The following is a 23,491-nucleotide window of genomic DNA, read 5'->3' as shown; positions in this document are numbered from 1 at the left end:
AAACCAGTTTTTTTTCTTTCGAACATTATCTCACGGGACACTTTCACAACTCACAATTCAATCATAAACCTTGCAGAAGATGCCTAAATACGCTCTAATTACTGGTGCATCATCAGGAATCGGCTACTCAATGGCCATTGCACTCCACAAACGTGGATATAGAATCATTGGCATTGCGCCTGAACAATTCCTCTGGGAAATGAAACCGTTGGAACAGCAGATCGGCCTCATCCCGGTGGCTTGCGATATCAGTGATTTGGACCAGGTCAAAACCGCAGCCGCAAAAGTCAAGGAGATAACTGGCAACAGATTGGATATCTTATACAACAACGCTGGAATCTGTCCAGTTGGTGGGCCTGCAATTGATGCTGATGATCTTGCAGTCAAAAAAATTATGGACGTGAACGTCGTGGGTCACATGTACATGACCAAATACTGTTCTGAAATGGTCATTGAGGCTGCTGGAACAATCATATTTACATCTTCTGTTGCCGCTCGTGTTCCCCTTTCTTGGATTTCCGTTTATTGTGCTACCAAGGCGGCAATAGATCAGTATGCGCTTGTTTTGAGGAGCGAAATGAAGCCTTTCGGTGTGAAGGTTCATAGTGTTATTACTGGAGGCGTAAACACCGGTATTGGTGATAGTGCGCTGAGCTCCGGTCTTAGACTGCCATACTTTGATGTGGATGCGGTTCGTGACAGTATGTCTTGTGCAGCCGATATGAGTCGAAACCCTAGGACAACTATCACCCCTGACCAATATGCCGAGGGAGTTGCCAATAAGATTTGCAAACGTCGCGATGTTGGCTTCAATATATATGCTGGTTGGGGTGCGTACCTTTTGCATTATCTCCGGTGGTATTGTCCAGTGTGGTTGATGACATTGTTTATACAAATCCATTTCAAACAAAGGCGAGCACTATCACAAGTACGCCAGCTGTTCTTGCAAAGGAAGAAAATGAACTAGTTTCATTGCTGACCTCTAGGAAAGCTAGAGGTTGGTGTTTAGTGTGTGGTATGTAATAAAACAATAGCACGACTCAACACTTTAGCATTAGGGTGTAGTCTGGTTCAAGAAACATTTTTTCTGACAAATGCAATTCTTCCGCAGAACAAGTTTGCATATCCCAGTAGAATTATGTCTTTGAATTCTCATGGCTCAATAGATGATAGCTCAAACTTTGAATTAAAGAGGTGTTTGAATTGAGGATTGAAGATTAAGCTTTGCTGTCCATTATCCTCTCAAAACAACAAACGTTGATATTAGCATACCCCAAAGTATCATCCATTATTTCTAAGCTTCTTGAAAGATAGTTGGAACTATTTCTTTCAATTTTTTTGACTTTGCAAACTGATCCATTTGCGTATGAATTTCAATGGTAATTGGTCGAGTGAGAGGCAAAAGAATGAATTTCAAACTTGGGCATTCGTATAGAAGTGGGCGCCATACACGGGTCAGCGATTTCAAGAGAGATTCAATGCTCAAGTGTACTCCAAAAGGTAGTACATTTGCATTTAGATCAAACTCACTTTTCCATTCAACAAGAGCTGCAGGATTCCTCAATCACGGAAAAAGCCAAATTTACTTTTTGTTCTTCGGAGTTCCAGTTAAGAAAGGCCTTTCACAGATCAAATCATCAACGTTTCTTTCCGGGTTTGCCATAAATACAACTATAATTCGTAGGTGAGAACCCATGCATTGCCAACCAAAATTGAATTATTTCAAACTTCCATCATACAGGGCATGTCAAAAATATTTTTTGAGATTCAGTTCCGCTATCTGGACTCTTAGGCCCCACAGGCCCCACAAATTACGTAATCTCGGAGTTGGCTCCGAGAAGAACCCGCAAAACAAGAATTCCGTCTCCGGGAAATACTCTAGACCAAAAAATTCTGCGATTTAACAACGGGGAAACTAAATAAAAAAACATAGATTTCAAATACATTTCACACACATTCTACTCCTCTTTTTCGCGAATTGCCTAGCTCGGTCTTAACATGAATTGCAGCCACTATACGTCAACATCCCCATTTCTGAAACACACCCAGAAATTTACACCCGGTGCATTTTGTGCACCCAAGTAATTCCCTTCGGTGCGCCGATGTCTCCACTCCAATGCCAGTGTGGGTGTTTCGTAAAGAAGTGCTTGCTGCAGGAACTGGTGTCAGGATGACAACTCTGTAGTTGCACAACACTTATCTCAATTTCCTCGATTTTTCGAATTTCTTGAAATTCTTGACACTTTGAACATTTCTAAAACGCGTATTGGCTGCATCGTATAGTGAAAACTGTATTTTTGATGGCTTCTCCTCGTGGGTGCATTATCGCCGCTTGCAGCAATCCCCGAGACAGTGCTATGGGGGAGGCTTTCCTGCAGGAAGGCCTACCACTTCCCCACAAAACACCGTTTCGGCGTCTCGGACTTTTGGCGGCGACACCGGCCGTTGTTTTAATTCTGGAGATTCGAAGTGGCGGCCTTCAAGCACCCGAATTTTTCGCAGAATTTTCCTCGACACCCCATAGGCATGATATTGATACGTTTATGGGGTGGTGGATCACGTGGCGGTGGCCGCCAATGCGGTTAACAAGACAGGCCATAGGGTGAGAATAAAGCCGAGAATGAGGCCAGTGTAGTGCACACAGCGTATGAACCGATGCGACGTACGGTACATAGATCAAAGTTGGCTCGGTCCCTATGCAGCGCCTCACCATTACTGTGGGTTGACCCGCTCCAAGTAAACCCCACTGGCTATAACGTATATAAGGCCAATCTTCCGCTGCTCTACATTTCAATCCCCCAGTTTAATTTTGAGTTACTTTCCTACAGTTCCAACTCAACTCTATCCTACTCCGTTGCACTCAGTCGCACTTAAGCATACTCCATAGTAGTCTGCAGCTAGTACTATTTTCTTATAGGTACTACTTATTTCACCCTAATACAACTTCTACTTAACTAACTCATCACAATGGTCGACTTGGAGAACCAAACCGCCGAGGACCACACCTTCATCTTGGGCAACGAAAACAATGCTGCTACCACCAGCAAAGTCAGCCGTGTTGTGCACGATGAGGACTACATCCAATTTGGAAATGAAAAATACTTGAAGAGCGACCTTATGACCGCTTTCGGTGGTACCCTTAACCCAGGTTTGGCTCCACCTCCCAAGAATGACTTGGCCAACCCAGCTCCTTTGGGATTGTCTGCTTTCGCCTTGACCACTTTTGTTTTGTCTTTGATTAACGCCGAGGTGCGTGGTGTCAAGATCCCCAACGTCGTTGTGGGTTTGGCCTTCTTCTACGGAGGTGCTGCCCAATTTGTTGCTGGTATGTTTGAGTTGGCTGTGGCCAACACTTTTGGTGGTGTCGCTTTGTCTTCTTACGCTGCTTTCTGGTGCGCTTGGGGTGCCATTCAGGTTGACTCTTTTGGTATTGTTTCTGCTTACGGTGATGACAAAACTGAGTTGAGATATGCCTTAGGTATCTTCTTGGTCGGCTGGTTTATTTTTACATTTTTCATGTGTGTGATGACGTTGAAGTCTACGGTTGGTTTCTTCCTCTTGTTCTTCTGCTTGAGTATCACATTCTTATTGTTGGCTATTTCTGAGTTCAAGGGTTCTGTGCCAGTCAAGAAGGCCGGTGGTATCTTTGGTATTATTACTGCGTTCCTAGCATGGTATAACGCATACGCCGGTATTGCCAACTCTCAAAACACCTACTTGACTGTGAAGGCTATTCCTTTGCCCAACTTGCAGGACAAGAGGGACTAAATTATTGGGTTCTGACCCGTATTTATTATGTCGAGCGGAACGCTATGAGAAATGAACACCAAATAAACGATTTGAATGACGTATGTGTATTGGATACTTCTCGGCGTTAACGACACAGTCAAATATAATCTTAAATGAACATTAAAATTATTCAGTATTTACTTAACATAATCATAATCGATCGGAATTTAATAGTTCTTCCGATTTTATGGAATTTCCAAGACATCTGGTTGATTTTTGCTGTTCGTAGTTTTATTGGCAATTTGCACTTGGTCTGGAAATCCCACCTGTAGATAACTAAACGTAAATTCCGTGTGAAAGTTCAGATTAACAGAAAATCAATTCATGCACAAAAGTCATGTACTAAGATAAAAAAACCACTCACGTTCAATTCCCTACGTCTCAATCAATTTTCGAATCGAATTGCTACAAGCTCCTCAATCACTATCTTTGGCTTCATTTTAGCAATCTAACTAGACATCACCCTTATGGATACCTCCGACCAAGAGCTTGATCAGCCCCAAATAGAGCTCGTCGACCAATCGGAGCTAGAGTCCAAGATCACGAGAAAGGCCAATGCTGCTCTTCTTGCGAAAGAATCGGAAATAGACGAGAAACGACTTCAAAAGGCAAAAGCAGAGCTAGATAAGGCATCACGCAAGGTGAAAGCTCTACGAAGCAGACTCAACAATCCCAGAACCAAGATCTCACAGAGAAAAACCCTTCAGGATGAAATTACTTGGTTTGAAGACAATGAATTGGCACCACTTCAACAGGATGTAAACGATATAGAACAACGGTTGAAAGACAACAAGAAACAACTTAACATCGGGGAAAACACAGCAGCAGAGGGCGAGTCACAGCGTGACTTTTTAATCCGTACTGGTAAAATCACCGCTTTTGGTAGCAATAATGCATTCAAGGCTGGGAGTGACGAGACCTTCAAGTCTCATACACATCTTCGAGCTCCAGGCTTCATAGACGAACCATCCGCAGCGGTAAAATCTGAACCAGTCGAAGAATCAAATGTTGACCACAATGATGGCGAGGGCTCTCCACCTTCGGAACAAGACAATGGTGATCGTGATGTATCTGACGATGCCTACAGCCCAGAAGAACTTTCTGAAGGACAATCAGAAGGCGAAATAATAGATAGTGCCGAAGTTGAGGATTTGCAAGATAATACTGAGGTTCAGAGCACTGGCGCGGTCGCGCAGCGGAATGTCGACGATGGTGATGAATTGTACTACCAAGCTAGACTCAAAGAATGGGTGGAGCAAAGGTCAAAGCTCCGAAGAGACAAATTAGGGGCCGATGCTCAGGATGATACAATTCCAGAGTGGCTCAGGCCCCACCCTTCAATTGACGATGCCGTGCTCAACGCGCAATTCAAACTACCTGGCGACGTGTATCCCTCTTTATTCGAATACCAAAAAACTTGCGTGCAATGGCTCTGGGAGCTATATTCACAAAAGACAGGAGGTATCATTGGTGATGAAATGGGTCTTGGAAAAACTATTCAAGTGATTGCCTTCTTAGCCGGCCTTCACTATTCTGGTTTACTAGATAAACCTGTTTTGTTGGTAGTACCTGCAACAGTCCTTAATCAATGGGTGAACGAATTTCACCGATGGTGGCCACCTCTTCGATGTGTAATTCTACACAGCATTGGTTCTGGAATGAATAAAAATCTGATTCGATCAGAGGAGCAGCTAGAGGCTTTAATGGAGACTGAAGATGCAGACGCAAGTCAGGACATCAGTATAAAAATGGCTAACAACCAAATCAATGCGCGTGAGATTGTTGGGCGGGTACTAGAGAAAGGTCACGTATTGATCACCACATATGTTGGACTCCGCATCTATTCAAAGCAAATATTACCTCATGAATGGGGATATGTAGTCCTTGATGAAGGACACAAAATTCGTAATCCAAATTCAGAGATCTCGCTAGCATGCAAGCGGGTGAAGACATATAATAGAATTATTTTGTCCGGAACACCTATTCAGAACAATCTCATCGAGCTTTGGTCTCTATTTGACTTTGTCTTTCCAGGAAGACTCGGGACACTTCCAGTTTTTGAGCAACAGTTTGCTGTGCCAATCAACATGGGTGGCTATGCAAACGCAACTAATGTCCAAGTTCAAGCAGGATACAAATGCGCAGTCATACTCAGGGATCTAATATCTCCTTATCTTTTAAGACGACTCAAGGTGGACGTAGCGCAAGACCTCCCAAAAAAGAATGAAATGGTCGTGTTCGTGAAGCTCACTAAGTTTCAACAAGATCTATACGAAAAGTTTTTGGGGAGTGAAGATGTAAATGCTATAATGAGAGGAAAGAGAAACGTTTTGATGGGTGTGGATATGCTTCGAAAGATCTGCAATCATCCCGATCTCATAGATCGAGAGATATTGTCCAAAAGAAGCTCTTATAATTACGGTCTGCCCGCAAAATCAGGTAAAATGCAAGTCGTCAAAAATCTTCTTCAGTTATGGCAGAGCCAAGGCCACCGGACACTTCTCTTTTGCCAAACCAAGCAGATGCTTGACATTCTTGAAAAATTTGTCGCCAATTTGGAACAAAAGCTGATCGAGCCTGAAGAAAACCCAGACTACTTCCACTACTTACGAATGGATGGATCTACGCCAATTATACGGAGACAACAATTAGTGGATACATTCAACACCAACCATTATTACCATGTTTTTCTATTAACCACTAAGGTTGGTGGTCTCGGCGTGAACCTTACAGGTGCTGATCGTGTCATTATATTCGATCCGGATTGGAATCCGTCAACAGACATGCAAGCTCGAGAGAGAGCTTGGAGACTCGGCCAAACTAAAGATATTACAATCTATCGTCTCATGACTGCTGGAACCATTGAGGAGAAAATTTATCATCGTCAAATTTTCAAAACGTTCTTGACAAACAAAATTTTGAAGGATCCGAAACAGCGTCGGTTCTTCAAGCTTAACGACTTGCATGATTTGTTCTCTTTGGGTGACCCCGAAGAGGCAGGAACCGAAACAGGCGATTTGTTTCACGGGTCCGAAAAGACATTTAGCGAAGGCAAGGAGAGAAAATCAACCAAACTTCTGAGTTCTGGAGCCAGCAACAAGGATGATTTTTACAACGTAGCCAGCATGCAAGGAGTCTCTAAATTAGACAAATTCGTCGACGCAGATGAAGATGCGGACGACAGAAACAAGGATGATAACCGTATCATGGACGGCCTTTTTTCGAACTCAGGGGTGGTGCAAAGTACATTGCAACACGATGATATTGTGAATCTGTCTCACCACGACGTGAGTATCATTGAACGTGAGGCAAACCAAGTGGCTAAAGAAGCTGCAGAAGCATTAAAGAAGTCACGTCTTGTGGCTAGAAGAACAGCTGTGGGAACTCCGACGTGGACGGGTAAGTTTGGCTCCGCCGGACGTTTTGGACCAAAAAGTAAGGGAACAAAAAGGGCGCTAACTGTTCTGAGACTGACAACTCCTGACACTGAGGCGACGCCCAATCCATTAAGCTCAGTGTCTATATTAAGTGAAGTCAGAAGCAAAAAGGCTACTTCATCGGCAGACTCGCCATTCGCTAAGAAAAGTAAAACAAGCAGCGATATTACAGCCACAAATCACGATTCTTTAGCCAAGCATCTCACTGACTATCTTTCGAAGCAGCCCGATTTTTTCAGCCTGTCCAATTCAATTTTATCGTCATTACCCAAGACATTTGATTCAAAAAGCGAGAAACAAGTTGTGTTGATCCGCTCTTTACTCCGCGAAGTCGCCACATGGGATTCCGCTAGAAAAGGGTGGAAACTTAAGGATTCATATGCTCCATAGATATTCAAGTATTCCTGAACCTTCATCTACCAGTTACTACCCATGAAATTAAATACATGCTCACGATCTTTGCCAATTGCAGTATCAACGCATCATTATTTAAAATTATTGCTTTTTTCGAAATAACTATTTTCAATGAACTATGCTCCTTTTAAAGCGATGCAAAGCGATGTAAAGCGACAGTCCTTCTGTGTGAAGTCGTACATGCGTACCCTGTACATAATTTGCTCCAAAATTGAGCTTTGCTTTGTCATCATGGATTTTAAAGGCTGCACGATCGTTTGAGATGTTTGGCGTTCGAATTATACGAGCTGCACGTTATATATCTCGTATAGTTGACAATTGTCCAAAACCGCTTTACGATACGGGCTGCACGTACTGCGGAATACCTGAATTCCCTGAAGATAAAGGAATCGACTTCGAGAAGAATTTGAACCAAACAGCCTCTCAGCCATGGAAACATGTACTCGTTACACTGCATGGTTTTGGTGATTTTGCCGAAATGCCGTCCAAAATCAATCTCGTTCCAGGATCATTGGCTAATGAGTTTGAGTCTTTGAAGAAATCAAAACTCAGTCCAACCCACCCAGTGTTACTTTCTAATATTATAACAAATGATCTGCGGACAAATTCCGTGGACGCTTCTTTGCATGAAGTAATCGTTTATCCCGAGGGTAAACTAGTTAGGTTCAAGAAAGAGCATCTTCTGCAATTCGTTGAACATTACTTGCTCCCAGACGAGAGATCTTCTATGGAGACATACAATCCATTTACAAGTGACGACAAAGAAGAGCATGTCAGTGTGAAACGACCGGATTTATTCGAAGAACAGGATTTTGGAAAGGACCTTGTTTTAGTTTGTGGACACACTCAGAGAGATATTCGCTGTGGAACATTGGGCCCTATTATTGAAAATGAATTTACAGAAGTATTGGAGCGAGAAGGATTGGCTCTTTCTGTGGATGTGGGCCTCATATCTCATATAGGTGGTCACGCCTATGCTGGTAATGTTATTTACTTTCCAGCTGATACAGTGCTGTGCCCTGTTGTATGGTATGGTAGAGTCTTTCCAGAGAAAGTTCAGGGGATAGTCAGAGAAACTGTGATTGGAAAAAAAATCATCAAAGAATTGTACAGAGGCGATTTGAGACAGATCCAGTAGTGTCGGATGAATCAGCACCCAGTCAACTATTCAAGATCGACATTGGAAAATTGATTTAGCAACAGTCTCAGAAAAATCATTAAGAGAGGCATTTATTGAGAGAACATGTATTAAACGTCCTCAAGCAAGCGCATCAGATCACGATACACACGCACGTATCTGCCAATTAAGACATGAGTTTTTTGTCAAGGTCTGCAAATGATCCATGCATGACAGAAAATAGCTACAGCCAGATCACTAGTTTCAAAATGACAGAGAGCTCTTCGTTCGTACTCGTTATCACCGTATTGAAACTGATCTACATTCAACTACCTGCATGCATCACCATGCATGGGAGATCGAACCTCTGCAAGAAAAGCGCCCTGCGTTAAAATGCTCTTCAGATTATGGAAAGGACAAGATCGGGATTAAGTATGGAATATTTCTTAATTTGAGGCGAGATCTCCGACGCATCACCGGCGAAACATCTCTAATTCGGCCAAAATGCGCTTGGTTTAGGACCCATGGGATGGGGTTAGAAGGATGTCAAAGAACCCGATTGACACTCGAAATCAGTCTCGCTTGACACTGGCAGCTATCGGAGAAGAAAACTCTGACGAAAAGAAACAAACTTCTCGCTAGTATTGCCAACCTGCTCCATCCCCGCTTCATCTGTTTCACACCTTGTACCAACATAAGGTATGGTCATCCTTGAATCAAGCATCGTAATTTACGCAATCTGCGCATAGTATTTGATGCAGAAAACGGCTTTCAAACAGTATTGGTACACATATTCTTGTCGTTGTGCACAAACGGACCACTGAAGGGTAGCTGCCGCGACGCCTCGAATGCTGACATCATTCGTATATCTCCACAAAGCTACAAACCGGCCTTGTGACATCCGACAAATGTGATCTGTAATGCGGAGAGAACCACAAGTGGATCCAAATTAACCGATGTCCAATAGACATCTTCATTGAAATTACCCCTACCAAAGGCTCCTTCTCTCCGTTGCAACTCGAAACTACAAAAAAAGTGGTCCCTTGCCCCTGACTGGCTTAACTGCACCATGTCGCTGCCGCATTCCATGCACATCAGAAGAATATAACGCCGACTCATATGCAAAATGCCCAGTGCAAGCAGTTGACATTCAGCCCTCATCGACCTTGAGTAGAATATTACTAGAACTTAGAATTTTCACCACCCACTCTTTTCTCCTTTACAACCTGTGGATCATACTTTTCACTTACCCCTAAGTCAGGCTAGAATATGTGGCCCTGGGATAGGAGACCATTGCTGTGGGTGACCCAAGGAGAGAAATTGGGTTCTCGTTTCGGAGTTTACGCAGCATATTAGCCTTTCAGCAATTTTGCGATCTTGCCTTCCAGCATTGCCTATATGCGCGCCAATCAGATCAATAAATTAAACTTTTGGCCACAAAATTCCGCTTGCGACGGATCTCAGTCCACCCGGCCAAACCAGGGCTCGTAAACGGTTGCAGATATCCGAGACATAAGCTCTGAACTTCTAGAAAGATATCGGGTTAGATGAGTGTATTGTAATTGAATAGAATCAAGTAGAGCCTTTTAATCTATACTCTCTAAAGAAGCACTAACACCGGCGTGAAAATGCCTAACTGCAGGCCCGCTTTGCCGCTCCGCATACACTGCATACTCCAAACCTTAAAACGCACAAGTTGGCACGCATCCTGTAGAACCTGCAGAGTACCGGCATTCGATTTTAGTGTGTTTCCGGCATGACGCCCAAAATGATCGACAATGGAGTCCGTTGGCTTAGAGTATAATCCTAGCGGACACCCAGAATCTTCCGGATGTACGTAGCCTTTTTCGCGAGATTTTACACTCTCCACACCCTCAAAAGAGCGAATTATCTACCGTTCATACTCTCTCACCAAAACAACCACGTACTGCAGGAAATTCAGATCAAGGTAGCAGCCTTGTAAGACTCAGCTGCACAAATTAGATTATACACCGGCTGCATCCTTGGCAGAGGTCGTTCTCGCCCCCCCTTTGGCAATGTGTACACACCATGCTGATAGAGATGGTTGAACGAGGGTTATGTATTGGTAAACCACAAAAGCGTTACTTGCCCAAAAATGACCGAAAGTTTTCACAGTTTTTCGTCATCTTTTCGATCAAACGTGCTAACAGACTATACTCCAGGTTTCGCCTCTCTTTCCGGAAAAGCGTTCCAGCGGCACGCATTCCCCCGCTTCCAACCCAAAGCTGCAGAGCTTGCACAAGGTGCCGCAAGGCGGCCAATAAAACCCGGGCGCATATGCTCTCCTGCAGAAGCACAAAACCCTACACACGCCTCTGCAAATCATATGCATTGCCCTGCATCCGAGGCCACAGTTTGGCACCGGCACACACCCACAGGTAGGCGCATCATGTATGCCTTCCTGTTCATGCGGCAGATTTTTTCTATGTTGTGTCTGTTTCCTACTGGTATTCTTTTCTTCCAATCCGAATATCTACGTTTCGTTGACTTTTTTCTCGAAACCACCGGTGTCAATTCCTCCCACCTTCCTAAGCTCGAACCCGTCGCTCCTCCCCCGATTCAATTACTCTGTTGCAGTTTCCTCTCTTATCGAAGTTACTCCAGTTTCCTATTGATCCATTGTCACACCCGCTGATTGCTTGATCTGAAATCTGTAAACACATTTCTCTATTCCAGAGTCCTCAGAGTCCATCGGTTGCTTCCTGCTTGTTTCGAGATCGCCGTCTATCGACTACAATTTATCAGAAACACAACACAGCCCACAGATCAGACTAGTCAACATCGAGCTAGCCAAAGTCGAAGAGCCTAACACGAAAGTTTTGAAAAAGACTTTGCCTCATCGGAATTGCTAGTTGTTTCATCGATACGATCCCGTTCCTGGTCAACTATTAGCGACGTTTGTTTTTGACAGAACTCTGATAGCAACACGCGTTGGCATTTTTCGAGATAACTGCCAATCGTTCGTCAATCAATTGATTTGTTGTACCTACCAAAGGATCTCTAGTGATCGATTTGCGTAAGTTGTCGAACCCAAGTCGTGAGAATCAACGCTTGTTTTTTTGATTTGCACAAGGACAACACATTGGCGCGTTTTCTAACCAGAAGTCACAAAATATTCTGTTAGTATTCCCCGATATTTTGGTATCTGTTATCCCATCCACACTCATCTTAGCATCAATCCCTTTACAAACGGACTCTCCAGATTCATATATCTAGAGCCCCACCATCAAAGCCAAAAATGTCTACCAAACAGTTCCAACAATATCCTGGGTACTACCCAGAACAGTACCCTTATCAGTACCAGGGTCAACAGGGCCAAACCCAACTGCAACAGGGCCAGCAGATGCAACAACAGCCTCAACAGCCCATGAGTGGTCAACAATTGCAGAATCAAGCCGGTCAATACGGCCTGCAATCCTATAATCAATACTACATGATGAACAACCAACAGGTTGCAGCTCAGGGTCAACAACAACAGCTGCAATCCCAGCTGCAACAGCATCAACCGCAACAACTGCAACTGCAATCTCTGCAACAACAACAACCGGGGCACCAATCCCAACAACAAAATGGCCAGCAGTCGCAATACTCGCAATATCAACAACCTCAATTGGCCCAAGGCTCTCAACAAGGTAATGCCAGTGCTATCGGTGGTAACGGTAATGTCGAGTATTCCCATCATTTCCCTGCATACAACGCGGGTCAAAACTCGTATGCACAATATCCTATGTACCAGAACGTCCCTGGTGGTCCTCAGATCTCTGCAACGGCCGGCACGGGAGCCAACTCAGCTGCCCCCCAGCCGCAACTCTACGAAGGGGCTTCAAACCAGAGACAAGACTACCGCACTGCGTCTGGCTCAAATCTGACTGGTGCCTCCTCGGCTCAACAGCAGAAGGCCACCTTGGCCACCCCCACTGGACCAACTACTGGTGTTCCTGCCTCTTCTTCTAGTACCCTGGCCACCCAGGCTAGCAACGCCACCTCGCAATCTGGTCGTCCACAAAGCACTGTGTCCAACGCAGCATCTGTGCCAGGCACAGGAGCGCGGACTGCAGGAAGTGTGAGTTCCGACGCAGCTGCGGTTAAAGCTAAGAGGGAAGAGTTGGAGACCCCTTCCTCGAACTCAACTTTGGGTCAACTCCAACCTCCTGGAATTCGTCCAAGAGTCACCACCACCATGTGGGAGGATGAGAAGACTCTTTGTTACCAGGTTGATGCCAACAATGTTTCTGTGGTGCGCCGTGCTGACAACAATATGATAAACGGTACTAAGCTCTTGAATGTCGCTCAGATGACCCGTGGTCGTCGTGACGGTATTTTGAAACTGGAAAAGATGCGTCACGTAGTAAAGATTGGTTCCATGCATTTGAAGGGTGTATGGATTCCTTTTGAACGTGCGCTTGCAATGGCTCAACGTGAAGGTATCGTGGACATGTTGTACCCATTGTTCGTACGTGATATCAAGAGAATGATTCAAACCGGTGTCACTCCAGCATCGCATCTGAATACTGCTTCCAATGCCGCTGCATCGTCTGCTGCTGCCGGAAAAGCGGTTTCTCTTGCTACTGCTGGCAGCTATCCAGGCGCTTCTGCCGGTGGTGCTTCAGCTGCATCTAATAGTAACTTCTTCCAACAACAGTACGCCGGACAGTATCCTCAGGCTGGTGCTTCTTCTTCCAACCCAGCAGCTTCTGCTGCCGAGCCCGGCAATACCGCATCTCAGCACGTTCAACAACAACAACAGCAACAACAACAGCATCAAGCTAATCAACAAGCTCAACAAACTCAACAACAACAACAGGCTCCTCAACAAGTCTATGGCTACTCTCAGCCATATTATAATCAATACTATGGCCAGTATAACCAGGGCGGAGCTGTTGGCAATGGAGCTGGTGGAGCCGCCAACTATTCATCTTACTCACAAGAGCAATACTCCTCATATCCTGGATATCCTCAAAGCAATATGTCGAGTGCTGCCCAGGCTGTAGGCCAGAAGTCTTCTTTCGACCAAGGTCTGAAAGCAAGCAAAGCCAGCCTTCCAAAACAACAGGGCTCTCCTGGTCAAAAGGATTCCAAGGACAACGAGAAAAAAGCAAAGGCTTAATTTGCTTTAAGCCGTGTATCAGTAGTGTACCATATTCATCAAATGGCCGGAGAGTTCATTTGAAATGGTGTTATATAAACATGTAAACAAATAAAAAGATTGTGTTCTATTGACAAACAAAACAAAACAAAACAAAAATACAAGCATGTACCACTAATTGATCATTACTTAAAAGTCAATTCTGTTCTCGCTAAAACTCGACGACCAGTACACAATAAGGCAGGAATAAAGTTCCAGGTCAGCCCGTTGGACGGTTCCTAGAAAGGCTGAACACAACCACAAGAATTCTGTTCCTGAATCCGCATGGAAAATAAACTCTTCACTTGCAAGCGCTATGCCGAATCAGTCGATTTATTTGCTCAACCTAGCAGAAATGGTCCAATGACAGAAGTGTACCAAATACTTGCAGACATGTTGATGGAAGCGAACTGCAGAGATCCGCCAACAAGACGCGCGTATATGGGCCATTCTGCACTGCGGCTAAATTAAGCTCTTAAACGCAACCTCTGCGTCTATCGGGCTGCAAAACGGCCAATGCACGATTCTGGAGATCGGAAAGGAGTCTATATGTCTGACGGAAGTCAACTTTAGGCGTATGCTCTTGGCACCAGCATGTTCTTCAAGCTTTCTGCAACAATTTTCTTCCGTTTCTATCATAATGATTTTAGTTTCTCTAATTTTGTGTCTGTTGCTCCTGGCAACGTAGTGTTGAAGCATGTTACGAATTTTAGAAAGGAGGTGCCCTGATTTTTGAATGAGAGACAATGGGTCGTGACAGGAGAGGAGCAACGGATGGAAAAGCGAAAATGGAGAAGTGTTGATCTTGACAAGACAAAATGATTTTGAATTGTTTAATCTCCGATTTACAGTAATCATTATTGACACAGATTTTTAGAGAGTTCCGAAACTTCTCAAGGTCTGTCTATCTCTTAACTTCAATCGCGCCACAGATTTAGTGCCCTTGATCTTTTTCTCCCAGTTAGACGTAGCATTTCAGCATAACGATATGAAGCTGTTCCTGGAATTAGATCTTTGCGTTTTCCTTGTAGTGAGTTGAAATTGGGGTGATTGCGAGGTTTTCACATATAATTGGCGATTGGAGACCTTAAGACATGAGTGTTTGCAAACAGAGATAAGCCTCTGGAGTGTTTTTTCACTTGAGACAGTAGAATCTACCCATGTAAAGGAGAGTCATTGAATAGATAGAAACATGCTGAGTAGTCATTTCACTGATTCCTGCCCGGTATGAACTCCTATTAGAACTAAGGTGATGCTAGGCCCTTTGAAAATTCCGTCAATATTCGTGCAGTCAATCATGTGTTGGTAGTACACGTTCCAGTTTGTTCTGGAAAATGCAACAAATCACTAAAATTTGTGCCAAAAAAGAAGAAAATTTTTAAGCTTCTCAAATATTCGATCCTCATACAGTTCCGTGCAACGAAGCTACGACTTTTCTCTATGATTCCTGTCTTAACGCTAGAAACTGACGATAGTATGAGGAGGTGATCCTGGAGCAGACACACAGTTAAAGTACATTGAGTAACCAGAAAGTTATTCAAAAGGTTGTCACGAATGTGGTGCAATCAATGAAACCCTCGCATGGAAAGCGCAATTGATGAAATTGAAACGACAGTTGTCGTAGGCTACTTAAACACATAACGCTACTATAATCAACGAAGCATTGAATTCTAGCACGTTTGTTTACTCCAGACAACAGAATTGTCAGCTTTTTTTTGCTCGGACAGGTTTGGTTCTGAAATTCAAATTAGACCTCGGGACTGATCGTTGAAAGAGAAGTATCGCCAAGGGCAGAGGTGGAAGGTCCAAGCTTTGATTGGCACAGAGCACCAGATTGTCACACACACTGTCTCGCATGTAAATGGGGTAGAACAGAAGCTCTCTCTCGTAATTTACGAAGAGTCTCGAAGCTACCCTCAATACCTATTTCGGATCGTACAACAAAAGAATGACCCATCGCGATCGAGACTCTGGTCTCCCCCTTAAGACTTGAAAGGATATGTACATGTCTAATGTACACCTGATGATGTGGGCGTGTGTTGGATCAAAGGACCTTTCAGGCGATCAAGTTTTGCCCGTCAAACAATTCGATTTTCTGTTTTTACCCTAGGTGTATAATTTTCATACGGTACTTTTTGAGTTTTCAACTCATGAGTGGGGTTCCATTGACTTGATTGTATTGAATAATTAGGCCCTCCGCGTCTGATATGAAACATTTTTTGCAGCCAATCGGGACCCCTCATAACCCCCTTCTATTTGTTCTCCCCACACTCTCGATCATTCTCCGCGTATCTATTCGATCAATGATCGGGGGAATTTTTCTTGTCTTAATTAATTTCTATACCGGAAATCTGGTCAGCCCATTTTTAGCACCTTCTATCTTCCATGGCTTTGTTCCATGCTTGTCGTGGTAGTACATGTGAACTGACCGTCTCTATACATTGAGATCAATAATTGGACTGGCAATGAGAGCAGGACTCAAAGTCATGAAAAACGAGATTGGGATCGCGAAAAGACGAAAAAATATACATAAAATTGGAGAAATCTCCATCACAATGACAAGAAAATTGGATGGCTGATTGCAGGACATGGGCGTCGAGAAAAAGTGACTTCGTAAATATTTAATCCTTCGCGCAGATGCAAATGCATTATCAGATTGCCCCTCCAGATCTACCTGCAGATTCGACATTTGCAGCCAATATTTAAGAGGTTCAGTCTCCTACCTTTTCGTGAATTCTTCATCAAAGAAAATTAACTAAAGCATACAACCTATTTTAAGAATGCAGGATCCTATTAACATCTCGGAAAACATATCTGACAAATCCTTTGTTCAGTACAGAACGAACTTTGGTGTCAACTTAGGCGGTTGTTTTGTCCGTGAAAAATGGATGTTCGAAAATTCAATGATGGGTGATGAATGGAATCATAAGACTGAGCTCCAGGCTCTCAAGCTAGAAGTAGGAGCACGGAACCATGATGGCGCTCGTGATTTCTTGGAGAACTTCTGGCGCGGCTTCATGAACGATGGTGACTGGGATTGGATTCGATCCAAGGGAATGAACAGCGTCAGAGTGCCAATCGGATACTGGAATATTGATGGAGGAAATTTTACTGGAGGCACCAAGTTCGCTCCATATGCTGATATTTATAGGAACTCATGGCAGATCTTCAAGTCTCACTTTATCGAGGCAGCAGCAAGATTCAATATCTCTGTTCTAGTGGACGTACATGCTTTACCTGGAGGTGCGAACGCAGACAGCCACAGCGGAGAAGAGCACACTGCTGATTTCTGGTGGGATGAAGGGAAGCAGGGCCTAATGGTGGACGCAGTCCGCTTCATTGCCCGTGACTTGAGAGGCTACAACAACATCAGTGGAATTCAAATTGTGAACGAAGCTATGGACGTCAAACCTAAAGACAGTCTGTACAGATATTACGAGAGGGCTATGAGGGCAATTAGAGAGGAGGACAACTCGGTTCCGGTTGTAATCTCAGATGGTTGGTGGACCCCGAATTTTACTGGTTGGATCAAAAACCTCCAGGGAGATGACCAAAACTTTGGCTTTATCTTGGATGCACATTGCTACCGGATGGTCACTGGAGAAGATAAAGGCAAGAGCGCCCAGCAAATCACTGATGATCTTGAAGGAGACTTTGTGAACGGCTCTAAATTTATTACTGATGAGGAGAAGAAGGTAGTTGATCTCATGCTTGGTGAGTTTACTTGCGTTCTTAGTGGAGAAAGTTGGAGTCACTCAGGCGTGAATCCTGGTGAACGAAATGATCCAGGCAGAAGAGAATTGGCAGCTAGATTTGGTCGTAAGCAGATTGAACTTGCATTGAAAAGAACTCCTGCAGCCATCTATTTTTGGAGCTACAAATTTCCATACGATTGGGGCGAATGGGATGCCAGAGAGGTATTCAATGGATATATTGGGGCACCCTCAGTCTCAATGCCACCGGGTGGTCTTTTCGAAGAACTTCGTGACGGAGAATACAATGGGCATATCAAATATTGGACTGACAAAGGCCTCAACTATGATTTTGACAGATACAAGCTAGGCTTCGAAGCTGGATGGTCAGACGCCTATGCATTTGCAGAGCGCGGTGCTATGGTTGGGCGTAAACAAGCCCTCAAATTTGCAAGAAAACAACAACACATTCGAGAGAGAGGAAATCTGGGTGATATCTGGCAGTTTGAACAAGGCTACGACAAGGCTTTGGAACATTTTGCAAACAGGTGCTACCGGACCTAAACATTGTATTGTTTTTCTTTTATTTTCCTCTACTGAAGACAAAGTCTCACATCTCTCATCATTGGGAGATTACCAAACATTTATGAATTAACGAAAACCTTTTTGTACTCTTCGTCTTATTCTGTAGCTGATCTCATGCAATTATAGGAAAGAGTCAATATGCTTCCAACAGAATGCAACCGAATTTCGTATTTTGCCTATTTCTCTTGATCTCCCAATAGTATTTCCTCTTTTGAAGGGTTCATTATCCACAAGAAATGTTTGAGATCAGGCATCATGTAAAACTGAATTTTTAAGATTATCGTATCATATTTTGAATGGTTTCATTAATTTAGGTTCTTGAATATTGAGGATTGAAATGGTAGGTCTGGTCTGTCGTCTCTTGTTATTTCCTTAAATAGAGTATCATATCAAAACGAATTCAGATAAAAATCTTTCCAAAAACAACACTAAATACAAAATTCATATTGAATTCCAAGCTTTGTATTTGGAAAACTACGTTTTCTTCTTTGCGCTTTCTTTTCCGTGTCTTATCTCCTCTACAACCCCAGATTTCAAAAGCTACCTTTCAGATCTAAACCCTACAACTATACACGATCTTCATACCATTGGCAATGTTAGCACTAATTGCATGCCATCTAGCGGCTCTAGCCGGATCACTTGCGTTTTTCTTTACCCACATCAACCTCCGAAAGTACCCGTTGTACTATCTGATCCCGTTGGTTTTGGCAGTGTATATTCCACTTTCAGTGACGTTTCTCTTACCAATTGACTACATTTCACATCACTCGGGGCTGGTCCCTGGCCTTTCGCTTTCGGATAAAGCGACCCTCTTTTCCTGGAAGTCTGCTTATTGGTCCACGTTCGTGTTGACATGGTTATTTCTCCCAGTACTTCAAGACTTCTATAGAACAGGACACCATCTGAAGCTCAATCGGCTCAAAGAGTCCATGCGTCTGAATTTGCGCTTTCAACTTATTGTCTTGGGTGTTTCTGTGATTGCCGCTGTGTATTTGATATTGGAAGTAGGCCTTTCCTTTAGTAATATGAAATTGATGATCATTGCGCTATCGCATATTTATGCGCTTGTGCTTGCTCTTTGGTTGATGGCTCATGGATTGGTGTCTGTAGCTAGAAATCGGTGGCAGGAGGGCAATTTGGTGGAAAATCTAAATCATTACTACTTGAAAGTGTCTCACCTAGTAGACGCTCTTGAGGACACTAAGGTGGATCTAAAAGAGGAAATCCTTACAGTAATTCTTCTCAAAGAGAATTTCACCAACGCACAGTACGCTGAACGTTTCGTGTACCATAATTGGATCATGGATCTTCATCTGCAAATCCCAGATTCGCTCAAAGATCTGGTCCGCCGCAACTACATACACGATAGTTCTCGCACAATCACCGCCGAGCAGGTGACAGAAAAATTCATGGCGAATCTCGCTACAAAATTTCAGAAAAACTTGTACAATTTCAGGGCTTATGAATCTGACTACGACATTCTCTTGGCTAGAATTGTCAGACTACAGACCCTTATAGAGGCAAAAACAACCCAGGGAACTTCCAACAAAGAAAGCATCATGTCATCTCTACCCGGAATCTTACCACCTCGCTTAAATTATTACTACCAATGCTATTTGAAGCTCTATGCTGCCAGGTTCATTGCCGTTTGTTTGTACGGAGTCTGTTTTATCATACTCCAATCGGAATTTTTCCACTCGACGAAAATATCCTTACTCAATGTCTTAATTTTTGATACTGGCGTGAAGAATAGTGCTTATTTACAGGTGATTATCTCGTTCTGTTTCTTTCTGTACATGCTCTTTTGTTCGCTCAACTCCTTGACAAGATTAAAACTCTTCAACATGTACCACTTGGTTCCACGCAACTCCGATCCGGTATCTGCGTGTTTTTATGCATCATACATTGCTCGTATGACTGTTCCGCTTTCGTATAATTTCATCACATTGTTTACAAGTCGAGACTCAGTTTTCGAGGAGTGGTATGGTAAGTCAATTCACTTGACTGGTCTTTTCAACATGATGAACAATTGGATTCCACGCCTTTGCCTAATTCCCGTCATTCTCACGACTTTCAATGTGTATGATAAACTCAAAACGAAATTAGGGTTCTCCTCTGATTTCTATGGTTGGGCTGACTTTGACGACGAGGAGGCTGCCGGTGGTGACAGCAACCCGGAAAGATCTCAAGCAAAACGAAAAGACCTCCTCATAGTTGAAGGCAAACGTATTGTGACAATGGAATTATCACGTCGTGGCAACGCGGGCTCAAACCCACTGAGACCATACGAGGCACGCAACGAAACGGACACGTACAGAGATAGTATACAGCTAGAGAGCACGCCAAACACAATGAGCAACAGAATAGAGTCTTATCATGACGACGCAGATGATTCTGATAGCCCACATCTGTCTATATGGGGACGTTTGGGAGGTGTCATTGGAGGACTCAAAACTGCCGTCGGGAGCAGATTGCCCACCAACGGCCGATACCAAGATGAACGGGACGACGAAGAAAATGACCGTTTATTTTTGTAAAAGCTTTGACATCGGGGTTTTTATAGATATTAATGCAAGGCTGTCCTGGCACTCTAGATGAGATCAATTTAGTCCACCATCTGAACTATACCAGCACGACGATATAAATCAAAAGACTGTGACTATTTCTACTCAAAATAACCTTATACTACAGAATTTTACATCTCCCTCTTCGTATCATTTATTCTGCCTCAACTCCAAATCTATACCTCCGTGCACCACCAAAGACTGAAATTTTCAGATAGCACCTACTTCTTCAATACACCATGTCTAACGTCAGTCTTCAGATCAGACGTGCTGTTCCGTCGATTGACCCAATCGTGGCAGACTATGCTGTTGGATATATCCAGCATGTATCCCATGCCACTGAAGATTCTGTCTCAGCTCAACAACTAGACATCCCTAAAGAATTGACCTTCATTGAAGAGATCTTGATCCAAGCAGGCGGTAACGTTGAAAAAGTGCACGGCTTGGTTTCCGGAATCTCCGCCCAGCTTACCGAGAAATTGGACAAGAACATGGCCAAGTTGGCTATTACAGGTGATAAGTCCAAGAGACTTTTGGACGTCAACGTCTTAAAAAACAGCTCCAAAAGAGATATCAACTCTTCTTTGGCACTTCTTGGAACCTCAAGAGATATTGCTCATGCTGGTAGACAAGTAGAGAGTCGTGTTGACAAGAAGAAGTTGGAGAAACAGGAGCGGAAGATTGCCAAAAAGGTGGCCAAGAGAAATAATCAATTTGTCAAGTACGAAGCATCCAAATTGCTTAACGAGAAAAAGAAGGAAGATTACGACTCGTTCTACTTGGAGATCAACCCTCTTGACTTCGGTTCCAGTGCAGGTAAGTCTAAGGATATCAAGGTGGATAACTTCGATTTGTATGTTGGTGAAGGTAGACGTATTCTTAGCGACGCTAGTTTGACGTTGGCACATCAAAGAAGATATGGTTTGGTGGGTCAGAACGGTATTGGTAAGTCTACATTGTTGAGAGCATTGTCGAGAAGAGAGTTGAACATTCCTAAGCACATCACGATTCTTCACGTGGAGCAAGAACTTCGAGGAGATGACACGCCAGCCATCCAGGCTGTTTTGGATGCCGATGTTTGGCGTAAGTCGCTCTTGCAAGAAGAGCAGAAGATCACCGAGAGAATTGAAGAAATTGAAGAATTGAGAAAACAGTTCGACGAAGAGTCCGGTGAAGTGATGAAGCTCGATAATGAACGTGGTGACTTGGACAAACATCTTCAAGAAATCAGTGAGAAGCTATATGAGATGGAGTCTGATAAAGCTGAGAGTAGAGCTGCTTCTATCTTGTTCGGTTTGGGTTTCTCCAAGGAATCGCAAAGTAATCCAACCAACTCGTTCTCTGGTGGTTGGAGAATGAGATTGTCCTTGGCCCGTGCGTTATTCTGTGAACCCGATTTGTTGTTGCTAGACGAACCCTCCAATATGTTGGATGTTCCATCTATCACTTACTTGGCCAAATATCTTCAAGGATACAAGGGTACCGTGTTAGTCGTGTCGCACGATCGTTCGTTCTTGAACGAGGTGGCTACCGATATTATTCATCAACACTCTGAGCGTTTGGACTACTACCGTGGCTCGAACTTCGACTCTTTCCACGCTACAAGAGAAGAGAGAATCAAGAACCAGCGTAGAGAGTACGACAATCAAATGGCATACAGAGAACATTTGCAAGCATTTATTGACAAGTTCAGATACAATGCCGCCAAATCCTCCGAGGCACAATCGCGTATCAAGAAATTGGAGAAATTGCCTCTCTTGGAACCACCTGAGGATGATAAAGTCATTACATTCAAGTTTCCAGATCCAGATGGACTTTCGCCACCTATTTTGCAAATGCACGATGTTGCATTTGGCTACACTCCAGAGAAGATTTTGTTGAAGAACGTTGACATGGATGTGCAAATGGACTCCCGTATTGCCTTCTGTGGTGGTAACGGTACTGGTAAGACTACACTCTTAAAACTTCTTCTAGATCAATTGCGTCCTCTAGAAGGTGTTATCAACAAGAACGGGCGTCTCAGAGTCGGCTACTTTGCCCAGCATCACGTTGACGCTATGGACTTGACTCTTTCTGCCGTCTCTTGGATGGCTAAGGCTTATCCTGGTAAATCCGACGAGGAATACAGAAGACATTTGGGATCCTTTGGTATCACCGGTTCTTTGGGTTTGCAGAAGATGGAGTTGTTGTCAGGAGGTCAGAAATCCAGAGTGGCATTCGCGGCGCTCTGTCTCAACAACCCACATATCCTCATTCTAGACGAGCCTTCCAATCACTTGGATACGCAAGGTTTGGATGCACTTGCAGATGCCTTGATCAATTTCAAGGGAGGTGTTCTTATGGTTTCGCACGATGTTGCAACTATTGAGCGTGTTTGTAATGAGATCTGGGTTTGTGAAGATTACACAGTCAAGAAGTTCCCTGGAAACATTCACGACTACAAGAAGCATATTTTGAAGTTGGCCGGCGCCAGTGGTGTTGTGGCAAAGCATTAATCAATATAGGTTTGGGATTCAAACGGCCATTGTGCAAATCGTAGTCTATAAATCTTAAATTTAATTGTAATCTATAGATTCGAGATCTGAGAGTCAAGAAAAAAAATTCAATCAGGAAATTTTCAAGAATTGAATGTTTTTAATCTCTCATGATCGATATTTCATTTCTTTCCAACTATTTTCTACCATCTCTCTTATCGCGTATATACTCATCTGGTCCCCCACATTATAGAAGCAATTGCAAGTTCTAAC

General features: G+C 43.6%; 9 protein-coding genes across 9 annotated transcripts; all 9 read left to right on the top strand.

The window, feature by feature from the left end:
- Window positions 1-79: 79 nt before the first annotated feature.
- Window positions 80-967, top strand: PUMCH_000510 (uncharacterized protein; the record flags this gene model as incomplete). Its single annotated transcript, XM_063019592.1, has 1 exon — window positions 80-967. One exon carries the CDS (start codon window positions 80-82, stop codon window positions 965-967), a length of 888 nt encoding a protein of 295 aa, XP_062875662.1.
- Window positions 968-2,967: 2,000 nt separating this feature from the next.
- On the top strand, window positions 2,968-3,768 carry PUMCH_000509 (uncharacterized protein; the record flags this gene model as incomplete). The annotated part of the gene is made up of 1 exon (XM_063019591.1): window positions 2,968-3,768. One exon carries the CDS (start codon window positions 2,968-2,970, stop codon window positions 3,766-3,768), a length of 801 nt encoding a protein of 266 aa, XP_062875661.1.
- Window positions 3,769-4,256: 488 nt separating this feature from the next.
- On the top strand, window positions 4,257-7,616 carry PUMCH_000508 (uncharacterized protein; the record flags this gene model as incomplete). Its single annotated transcript, XM_063019590.1, has 1 exon — window positions 4,257-7,616. The coding sequence occupies one exon, from the start codon at window positions 4,257-4,259 to the stop codon at window positions 7,614-7,616; it is 3,360 nt and encodes a 1,119-aa protein (XP_062875660.1).
- A 286-nt stretch (window positions 7,617-7,902) lies between these two features.
- Window positions 7,903-8,778, top strand: PUMCH_000507 (uncharacterized protein; the record flags this gene model as incomplete). Its single annotated transcript, XM_063019589.1, has 1 exon — window positions 7,903-8,778. The coding sequence occupies one exon, from the start codon at window positions 7,903-7,905 to the stop codon at window positions 8,776-8,778; it is 876 nt and encodes a 291-aa protein (XP_062875659.1).
- Window positions 8,779-10,873: 2,095 nt separating this feature from the next.
- Window positions 10,874-11,413, top strand: PUMCH_000506 (uncharacterized protein; the record flags this gene model as incomplete). The annotated part of the gene is made up of 1 exon (XM_063019588.1): window positions 10,874-11,413. The coding sequence occupies one exon, from the start codon at window positions 10,874-10,876 to the stop codon at window positions 11,411-11,413; it is 540 nt and encodes a 179-aa protein (XP_062875658.1).
- Window positions 11,414-12,016: 603 nt separating this feature from the next.
- Window positions 12,017-13,885, top strand: PUMCH_000505 (uncharacterized protein; the record flags this gene model as incomplete). Its single annotated transcript, XM_063019587.1, has 1 exon — window positions 12,017-13,885. The coding sequence occupies one exon, from the start codon at window positions 12,017-12,019 to the stop codon at window positions 13,883-13,885; it is 1,869 nt and encodes a 622-aa protein (XP_062875657.1).
- Window positions 13,886-16,683: 2,798 nt separating this feature from the next.
- PUMCH_000504 (uncharacterized protein) lies at window positions 16,684-18,159 on the top strand (the record flags this gene model as incomplete). Its single annotated transcript, XM_063019586.1, has 1 exon — window positions 16,684-18,159. One exon carries the CDS (start codon window positions 16,684-16,686, stop codon window positions 18,157-18,159), a length of 1,476 nt encoding a protein of 491 aa, XP_062875656.1.
- Window positions 18,160-18,773: 614 nt separating this feature from the next.
- On the top strand, window positions 18,774-20,717 carry PUMCH_000503 (uncharacterized protein; the record flags this gene model as incomplete). The annotated part of the gene is made up of 1 exon (XM_063019585.1): window positions 18,774-20,717. One exon carries the CDS (start codon window positions 18,774-18,776, stop codon window positions 20,715-20,717), a length of 1,944 nt encoding a protein of 647 aa, XP_062875655.1.
- A 266-nt stretch (window positions 20,718-20,983) lies between these two features.
- PUMCH_000502 (uncharacterized protein) lies at window positions 20,984-23,239 on the top strand (the record flags this gene model as incomplete). The annotated part of the gene is made up of 1 exon (XM_063019584.1): window positions 20,984-23,239. One exon carries the CDS (start codon window positions 20,984-20,986, stop codon window positions 23,237-23,239), a length of 2,256 nt encoding a protein of 751 aa, XP_062875654.1.
- Window positions 23,240-23,491: the final 252 nt, after the last annotated feature.

Source organism: Australozyma saopauloensis, chromosome 1 (genome assembly GCF_035610405.1).
Source record: "Australozyma saopauloensis chromosome 1, complete sequence".
NCBI lineage: Eukaryota > Fungi > Ascomycota > Pichiomycetes > Serinales > Metschnikowiaceae > Australozyma > Australozyma saopauloensis.
Note: the sequence above shows the minus strand (reverse complement) of the source record. Positions and strands in the feature narration are given on the sequence as shown.